Source organism: Podarcis vaucheri (assembly GCF_965113315.1).
Source record: "Podarcis vaucheri genome assembly, chromosome: 10".
Classification (NCBI taxonomy): Eukaryota; Metazoa; Chordata; class Lepidosauria; order Squamata; family Lacertidae; genus Podarcis; species Podarcis vaucheri.
Window position 1 is genome coordinate 33,604,858 of NC_138748.1, and position 24,114 is coordinate 33,628,971.

A 24,114-nucleotide genomic window follows, 5' to 3' on the forward strand; every position below is an offset into this window, starting at 1 on the left:
GTTGGGACTTGAGTATATACCCTGAGCTGTATGTCTCAACACCTTGCACATGTGCTGCATCAGGAAGATTGTGGGTAACATATGGCAGGCAGCCTCTCAAACAAAGATGTGCTCTCACAAGCCCACATTCCCAGCATGCTTGCATTCCTGTCTCAGTGACGTCTACGCTGGCTTGGTCATGTCCACAGAATGGAAGGTGGCAGGATCCTCAAGGAGGACATGCTCTGCTGGGAGCTGGTGTCAGGCACCAGGCCCATTGGCAGACCAACTCCGCATTACAAAGATGTCTGCAAGCATGACATGAAGGCTGGCAACATCTCCCCACCATGTGGGGAATCCCTTGCAGACGACTGAAGTGCCCAGAGACAATCATAAAGGCAAATCATGCAAAGGCAAAGACCCCCAAAGTGGAGAGCTGCTTATCAGGGTCTGGAAACATCATGGGGTGGTGCTCACCTGTGACCCTGGTCAGTGAGGTGGTGCCTTCCTTACAGGCCTTTGGGATGCTTCCAGAGCCCTCTTGTTTACTTCCTAGAGGCTGGTAAGTAAAGTGCCACCATTCTTTGGGAAGGTGGCACAAGGACTGTGGGGTGCTTCCAGAGCCCTTGCGTTACCTGTTCAATGCCTGGTGAACGAGGAAAAGCCATTGGGTGGGTTTCTTCCCGCTCTGCATTTAATTATTCATCCCACCCACCCATGTAAAGCTGAAACCATGTAAGTAAAAGCAGCCTAAGTTGTGGGTTTACTGTGTTTCCCTTTCTTTCCTATAGAGTTTATATCCACTGGTCCTCCATTCCACTAGATTTCTGTTACGGTCACTATATCAATTCTGTCCTCCAAGACAAAGCACTGCAGTTTCTCCCCCTTGGCTCGTAGGCTTCTAACATTAGCATATAGACATTTATGCACTGTGTCTCTCTTTGAGTGTCTTTAGCCAGCTATGCTTTGATCTCTCTGAGTTGCTATCCTGTGCCTGTGCACTCCCAATGCCTTATTTACCATTAAAAAAAGATGATGATTCTGGGGGCCTTTCAACATTCTATCTAGCAATCTACATTTTGCTTCCAGGACCTCTCGACTACATTTTTGCTTGTCATTGGTGCCAACATTCAGTTCTGACCCCTCCCTAGCATGATCTACCAGACAATCTAGATCAGGGGTTGTCAACCTGGTTCCTACCGCCCACTAGTGGGTGTTTCAGGATTCTAGGTGGGTGGTAGGGCATTCTTTGGCACAAGCTGAATCCTCCATCCATTTAGCACTGGTGGGCGGTAAGGAAAGATGCATTAGTGGGCGGTAGGTATAAAAAGGTTGACTACTCCTGATCTAGATACGTGCACATACTTCTTTAGGGGGGTTATCCTTGGAATGAGGGAATTGCTACTTATCCATGGGTCCCTTATATAAGGGATCATTTCTCTCTTCCTCAGAGATACATATCTCTAATCTGGCACAAATAATAATTTTGTTTTGAGTTATGGAAGACAAGCACTTTAATTTCCTTTTATCAGGTTGCTTGTCCATATTGCTGAATGCCCAATTCTATTCCAACAATTCCATCAGAATTGAACAGCTGTATAATTTAATGTTCTTGTTAAGAGACAGTGCCTTGAAGAGGAATTCATTTTCATCTCTACCAGGCATGCGAGACATTATTTATCTGTGTTCTAACTTGTTTAATTGGCTCAATCTTAAACACAGCATTCCAGCTGTTGCCACCTTACAGCTTCAAAGGGGAACATACCCAAGATATTAATATCCAATCTAGCAGTTACTGTCTTATTGTCTGTTTCAATCTGAATCATGTTTTTACTAGTTACTAGAAACCCAGCCTTCCTTCTCTTCCCACCCCCATCCCTCCCAATTAACCGCTCTGAATGTTTTCATACTTCACTGTTCTGTATTCATCTTGATCTTGGAAGAAGATTGCTGAGACCCTATTTTGTATTATGCGCCTAACAGTTCATTTGATCTTGGCTATCTGTTAAAGCTTAATCAACTATCATTCAGACATTGTAATGCTCACTAGAATAATACCTAGCACTCCTAAGCAAGAACTGGCTAAAAAATGAAACCAGTTTTGGTTAAACTTCTAAAAACATAATTTTAGCAACTTGATGGTGTGTGCAAAAAGCTTCAGAAATACCCTATTATATTCCATGCATCAGTCTCATAGAAAGATTCTCCAGGCTTGGAAGGTGATTACCGGTACTTGCTGCATAGTCTTTTCTTTTAGTTTTTTTTTTATTTTTGAAAAGGCCCTCATAGCAATTCTAATCAGAGAGGGAACTAGGTTTTGTTGACTCTAGCCCACACAATGAACTAATCATTTGTAGCAAAGTGGGAAGTGCAATACTTGTGTAGCTGGAGTTTATAGATTAAAAATACTGCATGGGAAACGGTAAAGTGATTGCATGGCCGCAGTCCCACCTAGTACATCTCTACCTGTGTTTCCCCTCCTGAAAACTGTGCCTTGGTGTGGCCAGGTAATTCCATTACAGAAGCACGCTATACTGCAGAACACACACACTTCTTTTAGAGCTGAATAGACACTCCAAAATTACAGTGCCATTCTTTAATACAGTCTTGGATTCTGCTTTATGACTTGGCTAATTATTGCTTTGCCAAGGATTTTTTTCCAATTAAGTTTGGGAATGTTTCTTCAAAGGATGCAACTGACCTCTGCTTTGTATGCAAAAGTCCCAGGTTCAATTCCTGGCATCTTCAGGGTTGGGAAAGACCCATCTGAAGCCTTGGAGAGTCATTATTACTTGGTGTAAACAATACTGACCTCGATGGACCAACTTTGTAGGCAACTTCCTCTTTTCCCACTTTGGCAGAAGCATCTACATCTTTTAAGCAGTGGCAAAGTCTTCTTCGCTCCTACAAATGCCTTTGGATGAAATCAGTGCTTTTTTCTGGGGGGATGCAGGGGTACACATACGACTAAACATTTTGTGAATCTAAGTTTGGCCTCATTGAGGGGCAGTATTTCAATAGGAGTAGGAAAATGAGAGTACCCCTAAACATAAATTATTATTTTTTTAAAAAAAGCACTGGATGAAATAAAACTAAAGACAGCCCCTTTAATATATAGTTTGGAGCTTTTGAAATTAAAAGGACATTGGTTTTAGTAATGGAGCGTACAATGAAGTAGTGGCTCCATTAGGGAACCTGGAATGTGAGCAATGTTGTCAAAAGAAAGAAGGAAAGAGAAAAGATAGTAAGTGAAGATACTCAGTTACAGTGACTGGTATACTACTTCTTTACATTAAAGCAATGGAAGGAATATGACCACCACTCTGATAGAAGGGAAGTATCTTCGTTGCACCCAATGGCTGGCACAAGCACTCAAAATTCTTTCAATGACTCGGCATGGAAGTGAAACCACAACACTGCCGTTGTAACCAGAACTGTTCCATTATAACCATATACTCTAGAAAGCTGGATCGTACTAGCTGCATTGCATAGGGGAAAGTAGGTGCATCTCTTTTCCTTCAGGGGCTGCTCTGAGGTGGCTAGCTTTATCAGATGGAGAAAACAACACAACACATGAACAGCTTAGCCAGCAGGCAACCTGTTTCAAACACCAGTAAAAAGCATAAAAATCAATATGCTGCACAACAACCTGACAACAATTTAGAGCTTGAGAAAAGTTTAATATGTAGGTCAGGTTACCCAAGGTAGACTGAACTGCTACAAAGCTTATTCTTTTTTTTTTACTATTTGCATTTATAGACTGCTTACTGTCCAAATATCTCAAGGCGCTACTATTTTTCTCCTACCTTTGTGCATCTGTCTCTGCTTGCTTTTCTCATCAGCTAGCCCAACCCATGGTCCATTATGGGAAATCTCAAAAGCAACATGGCACATTAAAAAACAAAAACAACCAGCTGTCTTTTTGGTAAAGGAACGTCTTGAGAGACCAATATTCTGATATTACAGGTCTCTGCAATGATGAAGAGAGTAACTGCTGCTAATGTATCTATCGTTTATGACGCAAGTCCATGCCTCTGTACTCCCTGTGTAGTGCAGTTTCCAAAACAGCTTAGTGTTGATGCAGGATTGTGCTGAAATAAACCCTGGTAGTTGAAATGGGGCTCAGAGATATGTGAACATAAGGATATGAAACAACAGTATTATTCTTTTAACAGCAAAAAATGTTACGACATTTCTAAGCCTGCTTCATCATATGTATGACAGCAGGCATAAAACTTAGGCTGAAATATTGCAGCATATATCAAATAACTTTCCAGTGAGACTTTATAAAAATATTTTCAGAAGAGGATCATCAAGGAGTGGGATAGTGGCACTTATATTGATTCTGCATCTTATGTTTGCTAGAGGGTATATTATATTTCATTGCAACTACTTTGAAAGCTCAGTAACCTGTTAATGATCCTTTAATTTCAATACATTCAACCTAGAGAGCTATATTAATTAAAAGCTGTTATTGAGATAAACTATTTTGTTATTAGATATGCAAATACTGTACAGTGTAAGGTTTTGCTTAGAAAAGGCCCTTGCTGTGAAACTATGACTTGGAAAGGCTCATGGGTGCCACCTGCTGTCTGAATTTAAAATTACTTCTCAAATCTAATGCGTGTCCTAGCGAGAATGCCTTGCTGTAACATGACTATTTCAGCCCTGCTACAATTTGAAGCCAAATAAGCACTTTCACTTAAAAACAAACAAACCAAACCCTACCAGCAGCAGTTAAGATTTCATCCACTGTTAAAAACAGGCAGGAGCAGGATGTATACCAGAAGACAAACATAATGTCAGGTTTCTCAGACTCCTTCACAGCATACATAACATATTAATCCAGAGAGATTTAATAGGAAACAGCTCGTTTTCAAAACCATACAACATTCCTGCAGTGACCGCAGCAGTGCTGACTTAGAAAAGTGTGTTTGTTTGTTTTTTAATGTAACTAGCAAGCTGGAACAGAGAAGGTACTCCATACCATGTCACTAGGCAGGACGTCACATCTACAATATATTTTAGAAAGTTGTGTGTTCTCTGTAGCTCAGTTGGTTAGAGCATAGTGCTGATAATGTCAAGGTTGCAAGTTTGATCCCCGTATGGGAAAGCTGCATATTCCTACATTGCAGGGGGTTGGATCATTTGGTCTACAATTCTATGAATTTTTATGTCAGGTATGCAAAACTACAAGCTCCTGCTCCAGTTTAAGCCTAAAACCAAGAATAATCCAAGAAAACATTAATCACATACTGGTCTTGCCCAACTAGGACCATTTATTAAAATTCAATTTCCGTGTAAGTTTCACACCTTGTGGTAGAAGATTGAATTAAAATTCTATGCCATGTAGTTACTCAGTCCATAGTGGCTGCAGTCCAATAGAAAGACCATCATTTGTCATCACCATCAGACTATGGCATAAGTGAGAAGTATTTCTTCACCACTCACTTCCCAGAGTGTCACTAGTTGTAGTGCCAGGGGGAGTTTAAATGGCCTCCTGGTTAATGGTTTGGGGATTCTTTGTGCTCTTAACTGGTCCCTGTAGCAAGCTCTTCACTATTAATATACTGAGAGTAAAACTGAAGATTTAAAAGAAGTGAGAGTCTGCTGCAGCATCCGGGTTACTAAATGCAACATATCTGATTTCAAGACACCACATTTGATTGGATATATACTATTTATATTAGATGGTCTTAACACCAAAATGGACTGTTGAATTCCCTCCTGCTTATGGACCAGCATAGCTGCCTTTGAAAACCATAAAAAGCAAAGGCACTGTGGATTAAAAATAAAAAAAATAATACAATAAAATTTGTGTTCTGGTTTCAACATATTTCCATGCATCACATTTTAGGTACAAATGAGCTTGTCCTCCCAAGGCAAAATGAACTTCACATTAGCCTTGTTGATGAGCATTTTATGCAGCAATATAATATACAATGGATAGTAGTTCTTAACTATTATAACCCCCAAGTCTTTTTGGGAGATGAGCACCAATTTACGAGGGCTGCAAAGCCAAATTGTTCTTTCAACCCATCCAACAGGTGACCATACAAAGGTAGTAAGAGTCATATACATTTTTTATATCTAATCAGCACTAGCTTAAAATGCAGGGATGTCATAATTGGGATCAGCTGGTTCAGTGATTTTAGCAGCAGCCCTCCCCCCTTCCATTCATTGACGAAACTTGGATTCCTTTAAAATTGTGTGCCTGACACTATACTTTCATAAATGTTGCTTATGGTATTATCCTAATGCTCTATTTCCCCCTCAGCTTCTTAAGACTGATAAGCTACACATACGCACCCCTCTTCACAGATAAGGTTAAAGGGGGGAAAGTCACAAAATGACTTTTGCTCACTACTGTACAATAAGCAATGCTATTTAAGAGAAAAGTTAGTTATTTAAAGCCCAAGTTTTTCTTACAGTTAACAATTTTAAAAACAGCAAAATGTAAAGTTTCACTTAAGAGTGATAAGAAGAATGGTATTTCCTTCTTTCTGTAGCTCTAGTGTGGTGCTTTTAGAAGCACTTTTTGTTTATTTTATATCACTCAAGGGTTGCTAGACTGGTTTTAAATCATGGAACATTCATGCCTATTAACTGTTTTTCTCTACATAAGGCAAGAGCTTCCCTCCGCAGAAAAGATTATGACCTTATGTTCTGAGCATCTCATTTATCAGCAGGCATACTGCCCAGCATAACATTCCCACATCACACAGCAGTGTGTGTGAGACTTCTTGTCCACTTCCGCTCCACTGGAATACTGTAATCCCTTTAGTTGGTATAATAATAATAATAATAATAATAATAATAATAATAATAATAAACCTAACATCTCTTCCCTGTGTGGGGAATTATGGTTCAATTTGCTTAAGAAATGAGCAGTTACTCTGCTCTGGAATGCATTGCTGTGCATAATGCACAGGTGCAATCCAGCTGGTTTAATTTCTTTGGAAAATGCAGGTAAGATTCCCCACCATGAGATTTTCAGTCTTCTTAACGTACACAGTGAAACTAGATTATGTGCTCTGTTTTTTTTCCTGAAAATGTCAGTTTTTGCTCCATCACCCACATTCTGCAACTGGAATAAATTGTGGAAATTTGTGTGATTGGGGAAAGTCAACGAATGGGTCCCTTCCAACTCTATAATTCTACAATTCTTTGAAGTGGGTGACACAAGGGTGAAGCAGCAGGAGAACATGGACAATGGGACCTGAGACAAGAGCAAACTGAATGCAACTCACTCCAAAGTAAATCCGCATAGGAATTGGTTACTGGGCTGGTCACTTGTTATCTCCCATTCCCACAGATGCATATTCTACAAGAGGAATTTCAAACACTTTTTCAGTCTAAGAGATTAGAATGTTACTTCCTTTTTAAATGTGAAAGGGCAAATAAACATTCAGATGTAGTTTAAAATATGCTCCAGGAGAGAGTAGACACTTTTATGCCCAAATTCCAAACCTAGAAGTCATCAAAACAGGAAAAGGGCACTTTATTCATTCTGATAAAATCCCTTCAGCACAACCAACACAAATCTATAAGCCGTTCTGTGGCTATCAAACTGAGTTGCCATATTTTGAAGAGCAAAAAAGAGGACACATTTGCAGACTTCTACTTTTAACTATGGATCACTATGATGACTCTAATTTCACATACCATATTTTTCGCTCTATAAGACGCACCAGACCACAAGACGCACTAGTTTTTGGAGGAGGAAAACAAGAAAAAAAAATATTCTGAATCTCAGAAGCCAGAACAGCAAGAGGGATCGCTTCGCAGTGAAAGCAGCAATCCCTCTTGCTGTTCTGGTTTCTGGGATAGCTGCGCAGCCTGCATTCGCTCCATAAGGCGCACACACATTTCCCCTTACTTTTTAGGAGGGAAAAAATGAGTCTTATAGAGCAAAAAATAGGGTACCTATAAAAAAAGAGGATGTGTCCTGGAAAAAGAGAGGACATATGGCAACCCTAAAAAGGTATCATTCCCCCGCCCCAAAAAGTTTTCTTTGAGAATATCAGACACATATTACACATGGGAGCACACAGTACTTATGTAAGAAGCCGTTTACAACTCTTTACACTGCTTCCAGAGTTGGTGGTTGGGGTGTTGCATGTTAATGGTGGGTATAAGTATAAATAAAAGCATACTGGATTAACTAATCCAGAATCAAGACTGCGCTGTTTCAATATTCACCACAGGTGTGTCAGATTAGAACTCCCAATAGTGGGAAGTCGACTCAGAAGTAACCCCTACTGCATTTGGTGTACACCAAGGGTTGTAGCCTGCAAGGCCCACTTGAGAGGGCTGAAAACTACGGAGGCACAGCAGTCACAAAATGGTGGTGCAGGGGCAGAGCCAGTCGCAAACCAGCATCAGCTGCTTGACATTGCTTTCTACTGATAAATCAATTTTTCGAAATTGCTGACTTGTCATAGCCTTTTTCCTGTAGCAAGGAGTTCCACACCTCAACTTTCAAGTGAAGTACAGGCAGAATTTGCTTCAAGGGGTTTTCCATTCCAAACTCTAAATGCCTCTCAAAGTATTTTTACCCATCTCCTGAAATTTCTTCCATTCTCCTTTCACATTCAACTTGTACTATACTTCTCCACTCTGATCCCCAGCAAAAAAAACCTTACCAGTTTTATGCATCTCTCCTTCCTGGTCCTTTAATATTCAATTATTCTGATAACTGCTTTCCTCGCTTACCTTTCGTTTTTTCTCTGTTTATTGATAACAACAAATAATATTAATCTTTTATCTTATTTCTTTCAACTCCTCCTGGTTCTTTCCCCTCAGAGAAAGGAGACCTACCTATCTATCTTCTGTCCTCCTTGCTTTTCCATGTCCTTTGTGACTTGTGACTTGAGCACATATTCGCATGCACACACACACACACACACACACACACAGCAGAAACCCACAAAGGGGGCTGTGAAGGGGGGCTTCTTTTCCCCAGGTTGTACAAGAAGGAAAAATAAAATATTCAGTTATTCTAAAATTATATAAGAAAATAGGAAAACTAACATTTAAAAGCCAAGAAAAATAAGGAGGAAACAAACAGGAAGAAAGGAATCTTATATGGCATTGAAGAGTGACGTTACCTCAGGAAATGTTGCAGGTGCATAAAACAAGGACGGGGCAACATTCTAGTTCTAGGTTTCCCATAGGTTAAGACAGATTATGAAACACAATTCTTCTTTCAACCCATTTTGCCTCAAGTCCTGTTTACATCTTGCCATTATTTTAATGTGCAGCCAAAACCATGGAGTTAACATCTCAGCTATGTTCATTACTGCTTGAACTCCAGAACAGTAAATGCACTCCATCATGGGATAAACTGACTGCATGTTCCGCAATCAGCGTCCTCAAACAAACAAGTGACATTTCTCTGATGATTCAGCACTTCTTTCATAGTCCAGTATCCAAACACCACAAGCTTATTTCCAGCAGGGAACTAAATGAAAATATGAACTTAACATTAAAACATGTGCTGGGATAGAGGAGCAGTTGCTAGTGTAGCTAAATGAATTTATATCAAGCCTCTGGTATGTTCAGCTACAAAATATTCTAGTGAGTTAAGCAACATTCTAAGATCATGCATTCTTACCATGGCACAACACATAAAAAACTGGTTTCCATGTAGTTTCTCCATGCAGACAGGTTTATGTAAAAGATATAAACATTTTTCAATTTTGTTACAGATTGCATAAATATGGCATTTTTACTGTTGCATTTACAGCTGTGCAAACACAATTTGATTACAATCTCTGAAAAGTACTTTGCATCCCAGTGAAGCAATAAAAAAAATGCCCACAAAGAATTTAAATACCAAATTCACGTTAAAAATGTCTTCTCAGTAAAATCCACACATTTAAAATAGTTTTATTCATTTTATTTGTATATGTCAAAATACATTTTTTTTTGCAAAATAGTGGGTTTTGCAAGTAGTTTCATGCAGATGCAAGGTCTGCTCAATACTACCAATAAAATCAACGTAACACAGTAGCCATTCAATTTTTAAAGAATAAATAACCTATATATAAAACACTAAAATATTAGATACACATTTAATCATTCACAGGCATCCAAAACTTGACCAAATATAATCCACAGTATGCCTAACAATTCAACAACACTATGCAGCGTGTTGCAGCCATTCAGATGGATATTTTCTCTGCTTGGTTTGTATTAGCTTAAGACCATGAAACATGTCCACCTTCAAACTTATGACTCATACAGACCTACTGTAACAAGATATCCCAGAACTATCCTTGTACCTTTAAAATCAAGAATCCTGAGCTTGGTAGTAAGAGCAAAACCTTACATCTTCAAAAAACCTCCCTCCCCCCCCTCCCCAAATCACCCAACCCTATGAAGAGGACTCACGTCCTCCTTGCCCCAAACAGTTGTTCTCTTTTGCCCACCCCAAAATGAAGTGAGTCCCATCCCCAAGAAGTAGGAAGTAGAACACAATGACCTTTTAAAATGAAGGGGTACAAATTCACATTTAATATAGTATACAATATAATCAATAATACAATAGCTACTACAAGCTTTACAATATACAATTTATTTTAATGGCTGAGCTGTTCAGTGGTTTTTAGGCAATAGTCTGTAGGCCAGAAGATGGTTATATTTAGTAGGTTTTAGTGAAAATATAAAAGCTGTTTGTTTTCTAACAAAAGCTATCTTCACTGGAGTACTTTTAAAAAGGCCACTGAAATGTATAAAATGGTCTGAACGTGGTGGTATCAACTTAGATGCCTCTTCACATGGCATTAGCAGTGCACGTAAATGAATAGGTTAGGGCTTTCAAATGACTTAAAGATTACTTTGGCTAGCACAACAGTTTCAGACAGCACTCAAACACAGATATGTGAAATGTAGTGAAGAAGTTATACTTAAGTTTTATTATGGGTGATCACTCAAATAAAAAATGGAAGGGGATAAAATATTGTTTTTAGTTTCAATTTTTTGTAAAGACTGACTCCATACAAAGTAGAATTTCTAAATTTAAACCAAATGGACTTTGTTAAACACTACTGTGGAGCAGCCTATTTTGTTTTAACACACAATTGCAATAGGGAAATATATTCAAGCATGTCAAGTGGTGGTCTGAAAACTCCAAACAATATACATTAATATATACAGCATCACTTAGTACCTGCTAAAATGAATGTGATGGTTACAGGATCTAACAACTTGCACTGCAAACCTTTTTCTTTTCTTTTAAAAAGTGACCAATAAAGGCAGAAGACAGGAGTTTTAAAATAACCAATCTACTTGCAACTGACTTTTAAAGCATCTTTTATAGGAAATAATGCATATTGCACAACAGTGAAAGCAAAGGTTCCACAAAACCTCTCTGTTTTGGGGTGGCTGGCTGGACAATACAGGCTTAGTTAGCTACATGTTGCATTTTTAAAGGGGTGTGTAAATGTAAAGCTGTGAAAATACTGTACAACAAAAAAATCTGGTATATGAATAATTAGAAGGAAACACACACAAATCCAAACTTAAGATGTAAGAGAGAAAAACTGCAGGATAGAAGGGAAAAAAAACCAGGAACCGTGACACAACAAAATAAAAGTAACTGTCTGTGGTAGCAGAAAGCTTTTTTTGATGCATGTGTTTATGTACAACTAAGGCTTACTGGTTAAATATCTGAGGCTTATCTGGCCTTGAACACTTTCCTTATATGCAGTAGCTGTAAACAAGATTTCTCAGTCATTATGTCTTCGCAGCAGCTGCTTTAACACATGAAACAATGATCTTGGTTAAAAAAAACACACCCAGGTAAGAGGGCATTTGGCAGAATATCTGAAAATGACAGTCTCCAAGAAATCTTCCCAGACTTCCAGTGACTTCCATGCTATGGTCCACTGGAGATACTAATTATGTGCAATCCCATGATTTGCAGCTGGAGTAAACAATTTTATTTGGAAAGCTTGCTGATAACTCTGATCAAGGCCCCATTTTCATCTTTTAGCCTCTGGTTATCGGCCTTCAGGTCTGGTAGCATCTGTCAGAGAAAAACAGAGAGTAAAGTGTGCAGTGCTTGACAAATAACAATATATTAAATACAAAGTCTCTTCAAAGACAAATAGTCCTCCTTTCCTGCAAACGCCAAATGGTTTGTTTATTTAATACCATTTATAAACCAATTGATATTAAAATATTTCTAAGCAGGCTGGTGACTTGAATATGTGGCTAACTGTTTAGAACTCAAGGTCCATCCACAGCAGCAACTGAATATTTTATAATCATTGAGAAGTGAAATATAAAACAAACTAAACCATATTTAGTCAAGTCAAGCCCACTCAAAACACATAGTAAGCCACTCACATGGGCTAATGGAAGAAAAGGGTTTTTCATAGGTGCTCCTCTAGGTAAAATAAGCATGCATATATTTACTTAATTTGTAATTAGCTTTTTGTGGGGTACAGTTCACACAGCCCTGAAGCAAGATTCACCAGACCTGGGCACTGGAACCCATTTTGGATGTCCTGCCTCAGGTTTCAGAGTTGTATCAAAGAAAAGTGATTCAGAGATTGTGTAGAGAGCATTCTTCACAACTACACCCTTGTCTCCAAACATCTGGGAGTAAGAGTGGGAGAGTGTCGACAGAAGTGACAGTTATACCACAGGACTTCATTTCCAGACAGGCTTGAGCTCTGAGCATATCTTAGAAACTGACATGTCCACTATTTCAAAATACAGCATAGACACAAAATTGTGGGTTTTGTTTTTGTTTTTTAAAAGAAGATAAGGCAAGTAAGGTAAGGCAAGTAAGTTATAAGATATGCCTGTATGTGGCATTTGTGCAAACCTGGCAATGTTATTGAAATAAATAGGTATTAAATGCTCACTTAACTGACAATCTGCTGAGCCTCATCATGCCTTTTATTTCTATTCCCATTATATAGGCACTGCTTTGTTCCAAGTGGTATGATAATGCTCTTACCACACCTGCTATAAGTTTATGAAGTTTCAATATGCATCTAGTCAGCAGATAAATTATCATCCAAGTTTTTAAAAAGTCATCCTTAGAGAACATTTTACTGCCACTCCACTCGGGAGCTGAAAAACTTGTCTTTTAAATTTCCCCTTAGAAACCAGAAAAAATAGGCTCAACATCTTCCTGTGGAACCCACTATATTACTTTGAAAAATACTGGTATGTTGGATTTAAAATGGGACAAGAGGCACTTGGTACTATTGCTGCTCTTACTAAACTCTTGAAGGTAAGGGAAAGCTTCAATATCAAGTCCAATTTCTAATGAGGTAGGTACAAGTGTAAGAGTGAAGAACAAAGAGAGCCTGGGTTTTGAGTATGGAGAAAGAATACAAGAGCTTAAATACTATTTTCTTCTTTTTTGCACCATAGTTCCCCCAATATTTTTTACAGAACTAGAAAAGGCACAACGTGGGGAGCGGATGGATGAGAATGACTGGCACTGATGTGATGCCACAAGATTAACTGTTAAGTCCAGGGCACGAACAATCATCTGGCCAGAAAAGAACACACACCCAAAGATGGAGAATTGTCTTTGCTTAACCAAGCACTTTTGACATGTGCCCTCAGAAATTGGAAGCCTGACAATCAGACCCACCATCTCGAACAAAAGAGATGTTGTTGAACTACAAAGACGCTGTGTGGCTAATGGTCAGGGACGATGGGGGACTGTAGCCCAACAACACCTGAGAAAAGTTGGCTTAGAGGCTTCTTCCTTTTGCCTATAACAGTTAGGAAGTCGAAGAGGATGAATGTAAACCCAGGCAAGATGGAGGTAATATAGGCAGGCAATACTGGTACTCAGGTTCACCAGCAGCATTGTTTTCCTGAAGAAATCAAACATGGTCCAAGACATTGATGCCAGTGGCTGCAATTCTAACCCTCACTTCTGGGAGCAAATCCCACTGGCTTAAATAGGACTTACATCCAGGTTGGTTTACTGTAATGTACTTTGTGTGAGGCTACCCTTAGAAGCTTCAATTGGCTCAGGATGCTGAGGGCAGACATTTGTTTGGGCAGGACAGACCACATCAGGTCAGTTTTCTCAATGTCATTGGCTTCCAGGCAAAATTGAAAGTGATCACTGTGACATCTAAAACCTGAATAGCCAAGGCAGCTCAGGAATTGTCGCCTCACATGAATTCTGCACTCCCTTTCTGAGTCCTTATTGCATTTCTATTGGCAAATAAAAAAGGAAGGGGATGTTTTCAGCTGTGGTACCCTGACTATGGAACAATTTCCCAAAAGACATTGAACTGGCTCCACCTTAACATGCTATTAAATGGGTTCTTGTTTACACTTAATACTTTTCAGTTTGGCTGTTGAATGATTTTCATGATGCTTTTTAAAGCCCATTGTTATTCTTAGGGTGGTTCTGGATTTTGTTGTGCTTCATTTCTTATTTGTAAATGCCGTAAGTTTGCGATTTTTTGTATTGAAAGGAGGATATAAATGGCAAAATAAATAAACAAAGGAAAAAGAGTTCTTGCGAGTTGCTCAAATAAGCAAGGTTACACCATGCATAATATCAAAATACTTTGTATTAAAATGCTTTGTATTAATTTTTTTTTGCAAAGCACCAAATGCCAAGAGTTAATAAACATATTCTTTGAAAAATCAAAACTGCATTTAAAATAAATCAATATACATGTGTGATCTGTTTGGATTGGGTTTTGATATGTATATGATCATATTCTAGAATGCATGAGGTATCTCTAATAAGGTACATTGACAACAGTCATTTTGACACCTGCTTAAAGTATTTTTCTTTAGGCAAGCTTATTCAGACATGTAGAAAATACATGTTTTATTTCTTTTTAGCTACTGTTAATTACAAAGGTAAATTTTCAGTTTCACAGTAATGAGACAACTTTCAGCTATAAAAGCTCATGCCTCCTCTATGGCATTGGCATGGCACATGTTAATCAGGGGGAAATCTAGGCTCATATAAAAATAATAATTTACGAGCTACCTCAAACAGTTAATGCAAAATTTTGCAACTGATCATTTCTTCTGTATTATTATTATATTATTATTATTATTATTATTTCATCTGACACATTGCTTTGAAACCACTAACTAGAACTTGGTACTGATGGTTTTATTCAATTAAGTTTTACTCAGAGCAAACCCATTAAAATGAATGGAACTAAATTAGTCATGCTCATCAACTTCAATGAGTCTACTCTGATGGAACCAGAGTATATAACAATGTTACAATTTTTTTAAAAAAAAGTTTAATATGACAATTTGGGAAAGATAACACAACCCTGTGACATTTTCCACTTTAAGTAGTATGCTGGTATCAGAGGTTTCCAATTAGCACAGATGAGTCTTATGTTTTTCAGTAAGTTTATATTCAGATGTAGTACTTAGCTTCCAGTGAAGTGTCAATTCAACTATTCAGATTAGGGTTTAGTTTTTCAGCTCCTCAATATTCTTATACATATCCAAGGAACGGAGCATCTCTGAACTGTGGTAGGTAGTAAGGCCCGCAGATTAACATCAAAGTAATCTGCCAACACGGATGCATTCACCATATACATATGTCATGCTAAACCACAGCACAGCGTGATAAATGAATGTATCGCAATAAGCCTCACGCTCAAGCATTCCATCCCTATCCTCTCCTCCTCCCGTGTGACTGGGAGGAAGTGTTTGGAAGCTTTTTGCTTCACTACAGTTGGCCATGTCATATGCCCTGATAAACTGTGGTTAATAGCAACTACAGCTAGTTTCAAACAAGCCAGCTTCAAATCATAGTTTCTAAAGCTGGTTTATCTAACACTTGCCATAGTTAGGATTAATCAGTTCTTGGTCCAGACAACATGGAAAGCTGTGGCTATTCAAAAGAGGAAGCAAAAGTTTCTGAACTCCTTTGCAACTAAACAACAACATCAATATATCTGTTAGTAATAGGGTAAAATTGGAATACTGGAAACTGTGTATTTAAGCTGAACTTATAGTCAAGCAATAAGCCAGTCTTCAGACACACAAGCATTAATAGTGAGAGATGCAGGCCATAACACTCACTGAAAGTCAACACCTGCCCAGCTACAGAAAAAAGAAAAGGGGAAATTACAAGTCCACAGAATGTCGATGCCTGCAGGCACCTGACAGCTTGGTAACCACTCTGGTCAAGGCCCTATTCTCAGTCAGCAGTCGCTCATTTAAATGCCTCGAAGCCTGAACATGCTTTACTTGAAATGTATTCTGCAGGAATCAAAGAAACAGGAGCCAATGAGAGAAATGCAATTGTGGCATATTGAAAAGGTATCACAGGTGAAGACAACTAAAAGAAAAAAGAAAGAGATGTAAAGATAATCCTTTCTTTAGCAGCAGATTGTTCTGTGTGAAACTAAGAAACTACCTAACTATATATAGGGAATCAGTGACTGTGCAAAGGCTGGTGCCAAATGTGTTGCTCTGCTTTCTTTTAGCCTGGGCTGAGAGTGGGGAGTTGTCGTCTGGGCAGCCCAGGACCTCCATACACACTGCCCAGGCTTGTGCCCTGGAGAAGTCACTTTGGTGCAGCAAAAACAACGCAGGAAGCGCTGTGATTTGACTTCACCCCTGGAGGTGCTGCTGGTAGCCTTTCAAGCATTAAACAATCTGGGCCCAAATCCCTGTGTCCCTATATGACTACAGTGGAACCTCTGTTTCGAGTGTCTCAAAAGCCAAACGTTTCGGTTTTCTAATGCCAAAACCCGGAAGTAATTGCTTCTGTTTTCAAATGTGCCCCGGAAGTCAAACGGCTTCTGCTGCATGTTTTCAAATTTTCTCAATGGATTTTGCCGACCACTCATTGCGCCTCAGTTTTCGAACGTTTTGGAAGTTGAACGGTCTTCCGGAATGGATTACATTCAAAAACTGAGGTTCCACTGTACTAAGATCCTCAGACGACTGAGGATTTTTTTTTAAAAGGCAGGAAACAAGAGGGAGCTCATAGAATCCTTTTTTAAATTATACCTATATTGGTATCTGGACATCTATATGCTATAATTGCTGATGGGTGCTGTCAGGGCTGCTTCAAGATCCTAGCTCACAGAGGATCACGCTAGCCAGCGGTCACTTTGTAAAAGTCTTTATTGAGTTACAGTTTCCATTCTCAAGTGGCTGCGTGCAGCTCTACGTCTTAAGGGTTAGACCGGCGAAGCTCTGTCTGGGTCCCCGCCTCCTGTACACCAACTTAATATCCTAGCCTTACTCCACCTTTTCCGCCTGCCCGTTCTTCTCTGGGTCCCTCTGCCCCCCGTGGTCTCTTCCTTCCGGGACTCTTCTGACGCTGACCCCCGGACCCTTCTGTCTCCTTGCGCCGGGCTTTAGGACCTGGCTCCCTTTCCGGGCTGCTTACTGCGCCACCTTCCTGTGTATTTGAACTTGGCGCGCGCGCCCAACCTTCCACTTGCCGCCTGACCGTTTCCTCGCTCCCCGATGGAGGTGTGGCCACTCCTGACTCATGTCCTCCCTCCTGCTGCGAGCTGCCAGAACTCGGTACCTGGCGCCCTTCCTCCCCACTGCGTTCTGCTGGTGATGCTGGCCCCGATTTCCAACTGCTGCTCTCTGAGCCCCCTCTGGTCCCTTCTTCCTGGGGTGCCCCCCTAAACTCCCCCCTTGCCCTTGCCACTGGCGCTCCTTCCTGTGAATCTTCTGATTCACTGGAAAGACTAGGAGATCTCGGGTCGTCATCATCACTCATCTTTTCTTCTGCCTCCTCCCCCTCGCTCTCTGTTTCCTCCCTTGCCCTCGTCTCTGCTCCTGAACCCCTGACAGGTGCCATTTCAAGGCTGCTGAAATGACGCAGAAACTAAGAGAACTATCTGTTCTTCCCTGTCCAGGAGTGGGGAGGTAAGGAGAGCCTATCTGCCTTGCTAAACTGAGGCTTCCTTTTTTATTAAGCCAATCAGCGTCTTTCCAATGGGGGGTAGAAAGTCATATTGTGCCTCAGGAATCAATCATGCCCATCTCTAATTTGCATGTACATATGTGGTGTGTGTGTGTGTGTGTGTGTGTGTGTGAGAGAGAGAGAGAGAGAGAGAGAGAGAGAGAGAGAGACGGACAGACAGACAGCTTATTTCTTCATTAGGTCCCTGTGAATTAAAGGTTGGATAAGAGAGAAAAGAATCAAGTGATAGGTTTAGAAATTTTTGTGACCTTAACTTAACTCTGACTGTAGCCTAAAGTAAATACTACCCTTGATGCGAAGACTGTCTGATAGCAGAGGAACCTGTATTTTCACAAATATCTCACACACACACACACACACACACACACACACACACACTTGGGAAAAGTATAGCCATATTCAACCAATATAGGCTTTTGTTTTTTAATAGAATCATATGTCTCAATAGTATCCGAACCAACTCAGACAATCTCAGGTAAAAGTCCTCTACTACTGTAAACAAAACTGTTAGCACAATATTCTATCCTTTACAAAAGCTGCATTCTATTAGACAGCTTTGGCATGAGCTGTGATTACATGGCTGACCATGTAGTAAAAAGCCATTGAAAATCAGAAGAATGTTATTCTGTAATTTGATGCACTCCTAATCAATACATAAAAATAAGAATGTGCACACTGTAGCCTATAAACAATGCTACTGCCCTAAATGAAAATAGTTGAAGCACGCTTACTTTGAGTTCCTCTTCCATTTCAGATATCCGCCTTTCTAGAGCTCTTCTTTCCTACAGAAAACCATTTGCATTAATAACACAATTTGGATATATATTTTAAGCATCATCTCTGTAGAGCAATCTCAGATTTTCAAGATTAAACAACCATAAGCACAGTGAGGACAAGAAACTTGCGAGGCCAGTGATGTGTAAAAAAATACTTCAAATTTAAAATCAAGACAACAGAACTAATTTCGGTCAAATTCTACCAGTTAAATACATTCTTTATATAAAATTGATCAGCCAATAGTTTTTGTAACATCAGTTGGGTATTACTCCTTTAACTGTATTTTGTGGTAGTTTAGCATACAAGAAATGCAGAAAAGAGACCAACTGCCTTAAGGAAAAGGAAGCACAAAGCATTACGTTCCACAGACAGGCAAATGTTAGTTTGCATTCTGTACTACACCCAAGTAATACTAATCGTGTGTGTGTGTCCTAGTGCATATTCTGTCATCATTCATTGGACAACAGGTCTTAAAGCTAAAGTATTGCTTTGTGTTAAGACAATGCGGTGAGTCTCATTAAAAAGCAGCTGCTGTATCCAGTATCTGACATTCAAACATTTTCAAAGTGTGAAAGACAAAAGCAAATTGCTACAAAGTATACATTCAACAGTGTTATGCAAAACAAGCAGCATCAGCTGAGGTGTGTAAAACTTTGGTTAGATCATACCACTGCGAGGATACTGACTCTTGTCGGTCACCTTTCAGATACAAACCATTTGAATTTAGTTTAATCATAGTTAAGTGAGTTCCTAAACATATTTTACCCAGTTTTAGCAATTAATTTCAAGAGCTTAGTACAGTCATAATTCATTTTTGTCAGTCTGTCATTCATTTAACTCTCTGTGATAAGAACCAAGTTTCATTTTTTTAAAAACTTGTTTACTTAGCAGTGCTCAGTTAAGTAACAGTGAGTTAACCGATTTAAGCCATTTCCACCAATTGTATGTTTTTTAAAAGTTGCCAGACCAAATCCAGCGCGGAATTTTAAATTTAACTATTTGATTATTATTGCTCTTATATTAATACATAAAGTGCATCCCTTGTGCACACACAGACTGTCCAGAAATCTAATTGCCTAACTAAATTGTTGCAGTTTGTTCTTTTTCGCATACTGCTTCCCAATTCAAATTATTATTTTATAAGAATATTATCTAAACCTAGAGGACCAAAAGCCCAGGAAAAAACTTACCCTTTTTTCCATTTCTAGCAGAGACCTATCAGCAAATCTTTCCTGCCTCTGAAATAGATAAGTGATCACACGCAATGTAACTCACAAGAAAAATAAAGGAGATAAATGGACGTGGGGAAAATGCAATTTAGAAAAGCACTGTTGCATTACCAGTGGTGGGTAGAATCCAGACTAAATTAGACAGTGAAAACGACAGAACCAACTCATTTCTAAGGGAATTAATGTCCGCTGTGTCTGAATCCAACCCAATATTTATTCATTTTTTTCTGTAACGTGAACTTCAAAGAGTGTTTCCTGCTTGGCAGGGGGTTGGACTCGATGGCCCTTGTGGTCTATTCCAACTCTATGATTCTATGAGTGCCTGAAATTCATGGGCACTCTCAGATTCATAGGTTTACTGAATATAATCTTAATAGGAAACCATAAATACTTTTTTGGGGGGAAATAGAAGATACAGAAAACTATGAGGTAGGCGCCAGAAACATAGTTAATGGTATTCAGCATCACAAGCCATCCTTTAATAAATGGCTACTGATGATCTATACACAAATTTAATATAGATTTCTTGCAATGGAGATCAATGAAGGACAGATACAGGGCCAGAGTTACATTTACTAATAATTTCAAATAACACTATGACACAGAATGTGACCCATCTAGCTAATCAGATCAGGTCAGATCTCCAATGTCAGAGTGAACATGAACGAATACACTAAAGGGTCTTTATAAGGATATGTGCACATTCAAGCTTCTCTCTGCCTGTTTTAGTAGTCATTAATCAGGTGGCTGGAATAATCACTTAACATTTCCCATCCTGCTTCTAAACTTGTTCTCAGGAAGTTTCTGCCATCATATATCAATTTCAGTTAATAGAAGTTGCTGCTCAAGGACAAACACACTGCTCCTTTTGAAGGTACAGTGCTGCCCCGCAAGACGAATGCCTCGCAAGATGGAAAACCCGCTAGACGAAAGGTTTTCCGTTTTTGAGCTGCTTCGCAAGACGAATTTCCCTATGGGCTTGCTTCGCAAGACGAAAACGTCTTCCGAGTGTTCCGATTTTCCCCCCGCTTCCCCCCTTTTTCTAAGCCGCTAAGCCGCTAATAGCCTTTTAGCCGCTAAGCCTTTAATAGCCGCTAATCTGCTAAACCACTAATAGCGTTAATCCACTAAGCCGCTAATAGGGTTGCTTCGCAAGATGAAAAAACCGCTAGACGAAGAGACTCGCGGAACGGATTATTTAAAATCAGTCTCTATCAGCAGCAACTTCCTTACACTCCATGAACTCACCACCTTACTTTTTACCCATATAAGTTAATGATTATTGTTCACTTCTATGGAGCAGTAATACTAGGGATAAAACTTGACACCTAACATTAGCTGTCCATTGAGAAGGGCCAGATGGTTTGCAGGGGGAAGACTTCCAACTCAACTCCACAACATCAAGGACACTGTCTTCCCATCATAATCACATAAATTTTGAAGTCGTTTATGCAACAGTTAAAGCAGAAATGTTCAAGGGTTAAAGACTAGGCCGCTCACCTCCTCCTCCATCAATATAAAGTAACAATTTACAACTTAGCCCTATGCAAGTTGTGTATGATATACCATTCTGGACACTTAAACCTTTAAAATGTATAAAAATTTTGCACTTCACATTTCATTTTTCTAGTTTGCCACCTCACTGCATGTTATTGCCTGAACTCCACCTAAGAGACTCAGATTCCATATACTTCCAGGAGCGCTGGTAAAGCCCAATAGAAACCTTCTAATATGAGAAACGTTCATTATTGATTTATATTTCTAATAGAACTTTTGTGCCAGGTTTATAACAAACAGAATTAAAGCATGACGTTTAAAAGGAACTGTGAAAAAAGTGTGTTTCCATCTCTTTGGAAAATGCAAAGCTGATCCTTGGTGACACACATTTTACTGAACCTACCCATGCTTTTTCTGTGGTGGCGCCTCATTTATGGAACTCCCTCCCTAGACATTGGACTATTGGCCAGCCTTCAAAATGGCTTTGGAGACCCATCTGTTTTGTTTCACTTTTAACAATGATGATTTTATTAAGGAGGCTGCTAGATTTCAGAGTATAGAGTTAAAACAGCTTGTTACTAGATTTCCTGATAAAATATTTTTTCAGGCCAGCAAAAATTTGAAGGGTTCTCTAATTTGAATTTACTGCTCTGCCTGTTATTTTGGCATTTTATTGTTTGTAATCTGTTTTAAACTGTATTAGAGAAATTTGTGATTTTATTTGGTATATGTTTGTAAGCTGCCTAGAGAGGATATCATATAAGGCAGCCTGAAGATCCTTTGAAGAAATAAAATTAAAATGAGAGTTTAGAAATACAAACCTGAGTTGCCTTTTCCAACTGTAGTTTGAGATCCGTCAGTTCCATGTTGGTATCATGCAATTGTGCTTTCAATTTTTCATTTTCAGCTACAATCTGTTCATAAAGCTAAGAAATATATGATACTTTTATAAATCATGCACTCCTTCAAACTTCTATCATAACTGCATTTATAAATTGATAATTGTAGAGACATAAAATTTAACTCCTAGGATTAGAAGGGCAGTAGGCAAGGAGCAACTGTTTAGATTTCTGGTTTCTGTGTATGGCTGGGCAATATACGGTTTTCAACATTGTGATATATCACCAGCTAAACATTGAGATATTCCAATATATCACAATGTCTGAAATAAGGATTTAGCCTAACTTCTATCCTCTATGCTCTGGAAATCTCTAGGTTCGATTACTGCAATGTTTTATACGCAATGCTGCTTCTGAAGATAGATCAAGAACTTCAGCAGCCAGGTTGCTCACCAGCACAAGACAGGTTGAGTATATTACACTGATCCTGCACTGATTGCCAATTAGTTTTCAGAGCCAATTCAAAGTGCTGGTTTTGACTTATAAAGCCTTGAGTGGTTCAGGACCACAATATCTCAAAGACCACCTCTCCCCATTGGAAGCATGCTGGACCTTGAAATGATCAACTTTCTCCATACACCACAGTCACCTCTCTCCATTCAGGCAAGCAAGAGACATTATACTGGTTCAAGGACAAATTCCAGTTAGGCAAAAGCACTAGAGAAGGGTGAAGGGCTGGTGAGGGGAGCATCCTAGGAAAGGGGTGTAGCCTAGAGAGGGTCCAGTGGGTGACATAGGGTGGCCTTGTGGCTCACATTCAGCCCTGGGCCTGAGGTTCCCCATCCCTGTTCTAAATGAGAAAGGAGGTGGGGTAAAGTGGCCATGCTTTACAAATAGCACCTTAACAATGGCCTCAATCAAAATTTACCTCAAAACCAATACCATACAGCTTGAAATTGCATCTCATAGTCCCCAGAGTGTATGTATGCATATGATGTCAAACTGAATTAAGAGAACCATACAGAATGACTTCACAAACTTGTAATAAAGTCATCTTGTTAACACACAACTCATGGGGTCAGATACCTTTTTAAAATCTGTTGTATCTTCTTTTTCTAGCTTGCTGGAATATGATTTGCGATCTTCCAAGTAACTGTATCCAGTCCGTCCTAGTACTGAATCGTAACGATCTCCTGATGATCCTGTGTCATATCTTCCAAAATAGAATAGAAGTTCAGTCTCTCACAGCTCTATTCAGAATTACAACAAACTATGGTCTGAGCTAGCTCTAATTTAGAAACTAGGTCACAGTGGCTTCATTTGCACATCAGAACTGTCTGCAGTTAATAGCATGCTCACACAGGTGGCTCCTCCCCTAGCGCGAGAGACAAATCACAATCCCTGGTGTACTGTAATGTCTGAGCTTGGGATTATGATTTGTTTCACTCCAAACAAATCAAATGTGAACATTGTGACGAACAATAGTTAAGCTCTGAAAATGATGATTTGACATGACATCTGAATTAAGTCACTGACATATTAATATTATAACTCAACTAAAGATACAGTGTGAATTCAAATAATGTATATGCAATCTTCCACTTCTCTCCATTTTATACAAAAGCAAACGTGAACTAGGGTATGATATTATCAGGGAACATCCTCCACTTGGGGACTTCCCAAAAGCTGAATCTTACAGATAAATGGTTAAAATCCCCTCGATTTAGGTGTGGCAAAGCATACAACCTTCATCATGTTTGTAACCACTAAATCATATTGCTTGGCTCTACTGGAGCATTTTATAATCCTCAAGATGTCATGGTGCTGCCATGCTGATGGTCAACATGCTAGCATAATAGCAACT

At 39.3% G+C, this 24,114-nt stretch overlaps 1 protein-coding gene across 7 annotated transcripts in view; it reads right to left on the minus strand.

The window, feature by feature from the left end:
- Positions 1–9,865: 9,865 nt before the first annotated feature.
- Positions 9,866–24,114, minus strand: part of PPP1R12A (protein phosphatase 1 regulatory subunit 12A) — a 93,365-nt gene continuing 79,116 nt past the window's right edge. For 3 of the 7 annotated variants that reach the window (XM_082240974.1, XM_082240975.1, XM_082240970.1), the window contains 6 exons: positions 23,337–23,463; positions 22,233–22,337; positions 19,876–19,923; positions 18,640–18,690; positions 16,085–16,215; positions 9,866–12,010 (listed from right to left, as the gene is read on the minus strand). In XM_082240974.1, the coding sequence (XP_082097100.1) occupies positions 11,995–12,010; positions 16,085–16,215; positions 18,640–18,690; positions 19,876–19,923; positions 22,233–22,337; positions 23,337–23,463 (478 nt within the window). In that variant the 3' untranslated portion in view covers positions 9,866–11,994. Of the gene's footprint in view, positions 12,011–16,084; positions 16,295–18,639; positions 18,691–19,353; positions 19,385–19,875; positions 19,924–22,232; positions 22,338–23,336; positions 23,464–24,114 lie in introns of those variants that run through there. The other 4 variants (XR_014224159.1, XM_082240972.1, XM_082240973.1 and 1 more) reach the window with 4 other exon arrangements.